Below are 10,246 nucleotides of genomic sequence, written 5' to 3' on the forward strand. Positions count from 1 at the left end.
AAAAAGCGCCCTCTAAAGTGGCCCTTAAAGGACTTAAAGAGCCACTTTAGAGAGCGCTTTTATCAGGAAAAAAAACGCTGTCTTTACCTATGCCAGCGCCACATTAGAGGGCTCTTTAAAGCGCTGTTATAGGCCAAAAAAAGCGTCATCTTTTCTCTTATTTGACGTAGTGGAGAGGTGTTACAGCTCTGGCAAAAATCCTAACTACAAGGAGTTTTTCATGTGGTGATTGGGAAGAATGTATATATTTAACATGCGCAAGCTTTTGACCAACCCTAGTAAGAATATCAACATCAACATGAAGTAGCATCGTTGTTTGATAAAGAATCTATCTCGAAATTTGAGACTAAGAAAGTTTTTTATTACAACCCATGTGATAGTTGCACTAAATTGGAAAATATTTTAAAATAATATCCTATTTTGATAGAACAAATGCATGATAACATGTTTTCCCTCTATTTAGTATTCAAGCATGACCATGAATAGTGCACAACTCAATGATACCGCCACCGAAAAAGTAGTTTTTTTTATTTGGATTTGAGTATCTATAATACTCTCACTTAAATCCAAAGTTGCTTATAAAAAAAAGTGTAGGTCATATTTGGTGGGTAAAAAAAGAGTTTGGTATTACACTTATATTAATGAAAATATAATAACTTTTCTATAAAAAATAATGAAAAATAATATATTTAACACAATAAAAGATGGAGTAGATATACACATCAAGGAAAGTTTCCTTAATGAGAATACGTTGGCCATTACATAAGCAAATCAAAATGTAACACTTTGTATGAAAATCCTTTTGATTTCTAAAGTCTATTAGAACTTAACACTTTGTTTTTTAATATATTACATTAAAATTTCATTTTATAGTAATTTAGCTGTCAGAATTTCATTTTATTAAAGTATTTCTATCTTTAAAAAGAAAAAAAGAAAAGAGATATTATGTATTCTTCATCATTGAAAAATAAAAAGGAAAAGGAGGTTTTAAAATGACAAAAACATCAAAAATAAATATATTTTTTTTAAAATGAGGATGTTGCTAGAACCATTTTTCCACACAAAATATCATGTGGATGTAGTGTTGGTCCTCAAAGACGGCTAGTATTACTTTTGTTGGATAGAGAAAGTTCACATAAATATTCTGCTTTATTTTTTTTTACAAATTATTTATCTAAAAGAATAATTTAAAAATTCACCATTGACTTAAAAGTCTTAACAAAGGTCTTCTGTTTACTTTACATCGTTTCCGTTAAGCTATTTGAAAGCAATGAAAATAATCTATGGAGCAATAAAACTCAAAAGACAAGATGACTTTCAAATAAAGCGTGGAAGAAAAAATATCTACAATCAACTTCATTATTATCTGTATTAATTTTTTCTTCTTGAATTTAAATCAAAATTATATAAAACAATTAATATTAAACAAAGAAAAAAAGGTTATATTCATTTTGTATATGATAAGTTTTTTTATAAAAGCAATAGAGTAATAATATTTTTTTAAATTAAAAATAGAACATATTTGTTCAGACCAAACAAATTTCTTACTCACATATGATAAATTATATTTTATAGATATTCGTGAAAATGTTAGATTTGAGAATATTCATATGGCTGTTGGTCTGAGTCATGATATTCCATGAGGATAATCTCAACTAAATGTTTGGTGGATTCGTGAAGTTTATACGTCATAATCAATCAAAGGGTGTGACTTAGGAGTGGACAACTTCCCCTTCGTCAAATTCAAGAAATACAAATGATAGGTATGTAGTTGTGCGAATATATTTGAATTTTGAGCTTTACTTATTTTAAAAAAATTTATAGTGTTTTAAATACATTTATAAATATTTATTTAAAAACTTAAACCATTTTAAATGCTGGAAGTTAAACTACTTATATGATTATTATTATTTTTATCAAATGTCAATCATTTCCAACACGTTTAATTAAATTGAAATTAATATATATATATATATATATATATATATATATATATATATATATATATATATATATATATATATATATATATATATATATATATATATATATATATATAAGATTAATTATTATACACTGTCAGTGTAAAAAATTTTACACCGTCGATTCATCACCATCATCCGTTTGTATTACTTTAGAGATTTTTAAAATAAAAGTCAAACTTCTTTTAATATCCGACGTATATGATTAACTGACGGTGTAAAATCCTTTTACACTGTCACTGTATTTCAATTAAACTCTCTCTCTCTCTCTCTCTCTCTCTCTCTCTCTCTATATATATATATATATATATATATATATATATATATATATATATATATATATATATATATATATATATATATATATATATATATATATATATTATAAAAAAATCAGGGGACAAAACAATCTAACCACAGAAAAAACATACAATATAAAGATAATGTTTCATCCGTCCCACAATTAATGATTCAGTTAAATGAAAAAAAGAAAATGATATTTTTACTAAAATATTTTTATCTTGTATTAGAAATGATGAAAGTAATATTAATTGGAGAATAAAATGGGAAAATATGCATTGAAAATTGAAATGGATTATTCATTTTGAGACACTATTTTATTTCAAACGAGTCATACATTATGGGACGAAGATCATTCTTAAAGGATAAATAAAACAAATTTAGATCTAAATTTTTATTAAACATACACACATGGTAAGTATTATCCAAACCTATAAATACAACTAATGAAGTTGATTGCTAACACAAAAACATGTTCACATGCCAACAATCTATCGCATAAAAACATGATAACAACGAGCAACAAGAACTATTTCTAGCCAACATTCTAGTGACAATTAATCATAATTCTTTTTCGTTGAGTCTCTCATCACATTTCTGGCATGTACAAATTTTCCGTTATTGTTGTTGTTGTTATTTTCGTCGTTGATGTTGTAGCCATAGGTCGATCGATATTGTTGTTGTTATTGTTGTTGTTGTTATTTCTATTGTTGTTGTTGTTGTTATTGTTGTTTTTGTTTTTGTTTTTGTTGTTGTTGTTGTTGTTGATGATGATGTTTTCGTTGTTGTTATTATTGTTGTTGTTGTCGTCGTCATCATCGTCGTCATCACCGTCGTCGTCACCGTCGTTGTCGTCGTCGTTGTTATTGTTGTTGTTGTTGTTGTTGTTTTTGTTTTCGTTGTTGTCGTTGTTGTTGTTGTTGTTGTTGTTGGCGTTGTCGTTGTTGTTGTCGGCATTGTCGTTGTCGTTTTTTCATTGTCATTTCGTTGTTGTTGTTGTTGTCATTGTTGTTGTCATTGTCATTTTTGTTGTTGTTCTCGTTATCGTTGTTGTTGTTCTTGTTGTTGTCGTTTTCATTATTGTTGTTGTTGTCGTTATCGTTGTCATTGTCGTTGTTGTTGTTGTTGTTGTCATTGTCGTTGTTATCGTTGTCCTTGTCATTGTTGTTATCGTTTTTCTTATCGTCATTTTTGTTGTCGTTGTTGTTGTTGTTGTCGTTTTCGTTATCGTCGTCGTCGTTGTGTTGCCGTTGTCATTATCATTATCGTTGTTGTCATTATCGTTGTCGTTGTCGTTGTCGTTGTCGTTGATGTTGGCGTTGTTGCTGTTGTTGTTCCGTCGTTGATGTTGTTGCTGTATGTGGTTGTTATTGTTATTATGGTTTTTGAGACTTATAATGTTTACTATAATGTTGTTATGGTATTTGTTGTTGGTATGATAGTTATTGTTGGTTGTGTATTTTTATTTTATTTTCAGAAGTTGTATGTGATTATGGATCGTAGTTGGATGAAAGTCAATAGATTAAGTAAAGAGTGTGAGAATTAAGTGATTCAATTTCTTGATTTTGCGGAAAAAAACCTTCCTAAGGAGAAGGAGACTTTTTGTGTCCTTGTAAATTTTCTGAAATATGCACAAACATCCAAGGGATGAAATATTCAATCATTTAGGTTGTGATGAAATTATTCAAAATTACATGAAATGGGCATGACACGGTGAAGTGAAAAAAAAAAGAACTTTGTGACATATATTTGAAGATGATGATGAATTTATGAATGATACTCTAGAAGACATGATTTGTGATATTGGGGTAAATGCTTTCAATAATGGTAATGTGGTAGATACTTTGCAAAAACACACGAAAAAGTCGTTGTATCTGGGATGCAAAAGTTTTACAAGATTTTTAGCTTTGTTAAGACTATTTAATCTTAAGGCAAGATGTGAGTGAACGGATAAAAGTTTCACTGAATTGCTTGAATTGTTGCAAGAAATGCTTCTAGAAGGTAACACATTGTCAAACTGTAGTTATGAGGCCAAGAGAATATTGTTCCCAACGAGTTTGACTTATGTCAAAATATATGCATGTCGTATAAGTAAGAATATAAAAACTTGAAGGAGTGCCCGAGATGTGGGGAGTCACGCTTCAATAAGAAAGCCAATGGTGTTGAAGACGATGATAGTGTAACTAGAAAGGATGTTCCTTCCAAGATGATGTGGTACCTATCAGTAATTCAAAGGTTTAAGAGATTGTTTTCAAATTCAAATGATGCAAAGAGTACTAGATGACATGCAGATGAAACAATGTGCGATGAAAAGTTTTTCCATGTAGCTGATTCATTGCAATGGAAGAAATTTGATTCCAGATTTCCAGATTTTGCACTAGAACCAAGGAACCTTAGGCTTGGACATGTGATCAGTCGCCAATTCTCCGTGTTTTCTGACACTCATTTGGAAGTTTGCAAGGAATCGGTAACACATTAGTCACTTATTTTATTGTTTTGTTGAGTTATTTATATGTTTGATATTGTTGTCTCGATTTATGGAGCACATATTATATGCATCATCATACTCAATTTTATGTCTTTTTGTGGTAGTTCTTTTGGTTTTAGGTATAAACAAGTGCACCGGAGGAATAAACAAGCAAAGCAGGCATTCGGGCCCGATAGAAGAAGAAAAATGGACTTACAGTAGCCCTGACACGGCCACCCGTGTTGGCCAACACGGGCCGTGTCAAGAGAGAAGGCTGGGAAATGGAAAATAGGGAGCTGGCACGGGTGCCCGTGTCAGCCTCCCTGAAAGATGTGTCACAGCATAATGCTCCCAAAGCCAACACGGCCAGGCGTGTTACCTGACATGGCCAGTGTTGGCTTGGACACTTGAATTTCCAAATTTTTGCTATTTTTGGCACGGCTTATCCCGGAGGGCATTTTGGACTTTTACGCAAGGAAAATTATCATCAGGAACTATTTACAGTGGATTTGAATTGAGAGAGGGGACTTTTTACACGATAGAGAATTGGAAACGATCAAGATTGGAGAAGTGACAAGAAACGAAGAACGAGGATCCTTCAAGAGCGGACGCGATTGAAGATCAACGGAATTCCGACCTTTTTGTAATGTCTCAATTTTACTTTGTATCTGATTTGAATAATATGATAGGCTAAACCCCCCAATCCCATGGGGGGTGTCCCTGAACTGATCATGTAATGACTCTGATGATTGATTTCCCTTATTATATGTTATTTGATTTCAATTTCACTGTATGATTTGCGTAATGCTTTATTTTTGGCAAAAATTAAGATTAATATATGGTTAATGATTAGCAGGACTGCAATAGTTAAGGTTTTCATATAGTGAAACCATAGTAGAGATCACCTAGGACTAGGGATACCCTATGCTTACCAAATTATTCTTGTTAATTTAAAATGCTTGGTTTCATCATAATCACCTAAGGACTTAGAGATTAGATTGAATAACAAAGGTTTCCCTCCGAGGTCTTAAGGGGAAATAATCTTAAGATCCGGTAATTGAAATAATATTCAGTATTAAGGAGTTATACACTCAAGGGGTCATTACAGGAGATGTTTACACACCTTTCTTGACATATCATATTAACTTGTTAAAATATTTATTTGTTATATTTTTCCTTACAGTGAATTCTTCAAAACCATAACTATAACTTTTGTTCAATTGGGTGACTGTTTATGTTTATATTGCTGCGCAATCCTCGAGATCGATCTTTGGGAAACATTCCTCTTATTACTACATCGGCGAAAATAGTACACTTGCTATTTTTTCGATCAAGTTTTTGGCGCCGTTGCCGGGGATTGCCAAATATAAGTTTAAAATTATCTCAATTGAAATTTTGTTGCTCTGTAACTAAAATTTATTTACCATATTTTGAATATTTTGTTTCGATTATATCAACTAATCTTGTGTCTGATATTTGTATGCGAGGTAAGGCCTTAGCTAATTTTCTTTTTGACGCAGAAATCGAGAGAACCTTGTGGGCAAGACTCAGACAAGCTCGATTAGCCAGATTGGAATCAGATAAAGAACAACTTTCCATCCATTCAAGCTCAGATTCAGGTTCCGATAGAGAGATCAAAACTATGGCTGATGTTCCACTGCCAGCAGAAAGACTGTTGGGAGACTACGGAGGTTGCAAATGCACAAACCGACAGATTAACTATTGTCAACCAACCAGTGAACGTGGCTAATTTCCAGCTGCACCCGAGCACCATTAATCAGCTTGAAAGGAAGCATTTTACGGGAAAAGTGAATGAAGATGCAAACAAGCATTTGTAGAGGTTTCTGGCCATGAGCAACACTCTAAAAATTGATGGTCACACTAAAGAAGCCAAGAAGTTAGGAATGTTCTCGTTTACCTTAGCGGAAGAAACTGAAGAATGGTTTTATTCTTTACCTGCACGTAGCATCACAACATGGGAAGAAATGGAAAAAGCATTCCTGAATGAGTATTTTCCAGCATCGGTGTTTTTGCGGAAGAGGTATGAAGTTCTGAATTTTAAACAGAATGACGGGGAAACTTTGGGAGACGCCTACAAGAGATTCAAGAGAGTCCTAGTAGCCTGCCCAACTCATAATATGGATGCAACTGAACAAATGCAGATGTTTGTGAATGGTCTTAAAATAAATACCAAACAACTAATTGATACTGCAGCTGGTGGTTCCACAAATTTTTCAACATCCTCCGGTATTAAGAAGATCATTGAAGCTATTGCTGCCAATGAGTACATGGAGTTGTACGATAGGTGTCAAAGCAAACCAGAAGGGGTGATAGATTTAAAGTTGGAAACTACGAAAATCCGTATTGAAGATACTATAGCTGCTGAAGTTGAGAAAAAGCTGAAGGCGATGAATATAGGTACTCGACAGGTGGCACAGGTCCAACCAACCCCTACTTTCTGTTGTGAAATCTGTAACGGTCCACACCAAACTCTATATTATTTTTTAACTCCTCAACAAGTGGAGGAGATCAAATTTTTGAAGCAGAATAATCCTTATTCTTACACGTACAATCCGGGTTGGAAGAATCATCCCAACTTCTCCTGGAAAGAACAAAAAGCGACCGCCCCTCAACATGGTCAGTACCAAACTCAATATCAGCAACATCAGCAACAACAGATACCTAAGAAAGCTGAGTGGGAGATTGTCATTGAAAGAATGGCAGCTCATCATTTTCAATTTTAAGAAGAACCCCGAAACTATCAGAAAAACACTACAACTTCCATAAAAAATCTTGAAGTCCAGATGGGTCAAATCGCTCAGCAAATAACATCAAGTTCTCAAGCACAAGGTGTTCTACCTAGTGCAACTGTGCCCAATCCTAGAGAGCATCATAACGTGAGCGTTGTGACAACACGAAGTGGTAAATCTGAGGAAGTTATTGAGGAAGTGGATGAAGAGGAAGACCAATTGATCAAAGTGGACCTTGCGATCAAAGAAAATGAAGTTGTTAGAGAAGAAGTGGTAGCACCGAAATCGGTTGTGAAAGAAATGGTCATTGAGCCCAAGCCGGTTGTTAAGCTCCCATTCCCCACGAGAAACAAGAAAAAAAGACAACATGAGAAAAATTTCGAAAATTTCTTAGAGTTGTTCAAGAAGCTGGAGATTAACATTCCTTTGTTGGAGGCACTTGAACAAATGCCTACTTTTTCCAAGTTCATGAAGGATATCATTTCGAAGAAGCGTACCGCCAACACTAACCTGATCCTTCTAACCGAAACTTGTAGTGCTATTTTGCAGGGTATGAAGATTCTGAAAAAGAAGGAAGATCGAGGAGCTGTCACCATCCCGTGTACAATTGGAGATAGGTCGTTCAACAAAGCTCTTATTGATTTGGGAGCTAGTGTGAGTCTCATGCCATTATCCATTTACAAGAAGCTTAGTATAGGGGCGGTGCAAGATACCAAGATGACACTCCAATTCGCAGATCATTAGGTCAAGAAACTGTATGGTATTGTTAAAGATGTCCTGGTGAAAATTGATAAGTTTGTATTTCCGATCGATTTTGTAATTCTAGAGATGCCGAAAGATGAGGAGATCCCTCTCATTCTTGGTAGACCCTTTTTAGAGATGGGAAGATGTGTAATTAACATAGAAGAAGGAACCATGACGTTGAAGGTTTATGATGAGGAAGTGAAAATCAATGTTCGAAACACCATGAAAGACAAAGACGATATTTGCACCAGTCACACTATAGAGGTTCTGAATCCGGTGACGACATATGATGGCCCTTTGAGTACACCACCATCACCTTTGAAAAGAGTTTTGAGCTTGTCCAAGTCCGATAGTGATAAAGAAAAGGACAACGGGGACCCCTAAGTGCTAGCCTTGCTGGATACGCAAACCCCGTGGAAAGGATCTCAACCACACCAGTGGGGGGATATACACTCACCTCACTCTAACAAGGAGGGTGAAGAACCAAAGAAAGGAAAGGGATTGAAACAACTTCCGGAAAACCTCAAAGATGTGTTTTTAGATTCTAAAGGAAAATGTTATGCTACTGCAAAGGCGGTGAAGTTGTTGAACACAAGTCTTATATATCATGTTCCTGACAATACCTGGCCATAGAGAAAAGAGTTTGTCGAGGGACAGCTGGTGCTCTTGTTCAACTCCAGATTAAAACTTTTTTCAGAAAAGTTGAAATCTAGGTGGTCGGGTCCGTTTTTGGTTCACAAAGTGTTCCCCCATGGAGCAATCTAACTGAAAATTCCAAATAATGGGGACACTTTTAAAGTAAATGGAAAACGATTGAAGCACTACTATCAGGGACAGGAAAGTGATCTGATTGAGAATGTTCGTCTCCAAGGATAAGGGTGACGACCGTCGAGCCATGCGACGTTAAACGCAGCGCTTCGTAGAAGGCAACCCACACGGTTTCTAACTAATTATTTTCTTGTTTGGTATGTCTACAAGTTCACTCATAGGTTCGCGGTTGCATCGCACATTAAGAATAGAAAGGTTGATTTAGATGGTCGAACACCAAAAGAACAGGGAAAAATCTGAAAACGAAAAAAAAATCAGGAAAATTTTGAAAAAACAGGGCCCTGACACGGGCGCCCGTGTCAGCTGACACGACCCGTATCAGGAAAGAAGGAAAAAGCAAGTTTTATAGTAGGCTGACACGGCCCGTGTCAGCCCTACTGAGCCAAACCTGAAATTCTAGTTATCAGACTTTCGATGTCACACGGGTTGTTATGACATCCAATTCTGCGCAGACAAGAATTATGCAGAACTTAAAAGTAAGTGCAGTAAATAACACAAGTAATTTTTCACCCAGTTCAGTCCAACATGACCTACGTCTGGGGGCTACCAAGCCAGGGAGGAAATCCATTATTAGTAGTATTAATTCAGACCTTAAACCAACTGTTTAACCCTATCACTTAATACCTACCCAATGCAATTTCAATCTTACACTAAGATCAGAGTTCCTACTCACTCCCCCTCAATCACCTCAGTGATTACTACCTTTAATCAATATTAAAGACAAGTATGAAGTCACACTTCAAACAACTCTTGATTGTGCTTAACAACTTTAATCAAGATACACAACACTCACACTTAAAAGGTTAGAGTGACACAACACTTACAACTCAATGAACACCCTATACCAATGCAATCATCTCAGTGATAATAGCTTGGCTTACAAGATACGTCTAATACAAGACACACAAAAAATACAGCAGTGAAGTATAATGGACACACTAAATCTTCACGCCTAAAAATCCCTAGTTCTGAATGAAGGATTGCCATCCTTTTATATTGCAGCACTTGGGCCTTGAACTTGTATCTTCCTGAAATTAAGGTCACGCAAGTTCCCCTAAATTCCATATCTAGGTTACTAACAAATAGGCTATTTGTTAGGTTCATTGATTGTAGCTTGGTTGTTGGTTTCCTGGATTTTCTCTCAGCTGTTGAATCCCTGAAGAATAGCCTGAGAA

The 10,246-nt window shown here is 34.9% G+C and overlaps 1 protein-coding gene across 1 annotated transcript; it reads left to right on the top strand.

Annotated features, from left to right (window-relative positions):
* Window positions 1-6,599: 6,599 nt before the first annotated feature.
* On the top strand, window positions 6,600-8,243 carry LOC127108096 (uncharacterized). Its single transcript, XM_051045469.1, has 3 exons — window positions 6,600-6,797; window positions 6,912-7,187; window positions 7,515-8,243. The coding sequence occupies exons 1-3, from the start codon at window positions 6,600-6,602 to the stop codon at window positions 8,241-8,243; spliced, it is 1,203 nt and encodes a 400-aa protein (XP_050901426.1).
* Window positions 8,244-10,246: the final 2,003 nt, after the last annotated feature.

Source organism: Lathyrus oleraceus, chromosome 1 (assembly GCF_024323335.1).
Source record: "Lathyrus oleraceus cultivar Zhongwan6 chromosome 1, CAAS_Psat_ZW6_1.0, whole genome shotgun sequence".
Taxonomy (NCBI): Eukaryota; Viridiplantae; Streptophyta; class Magnoliopsida; order Fabales; family Fabaceae; genus Lathyrus; species Lathyrus oleraceus.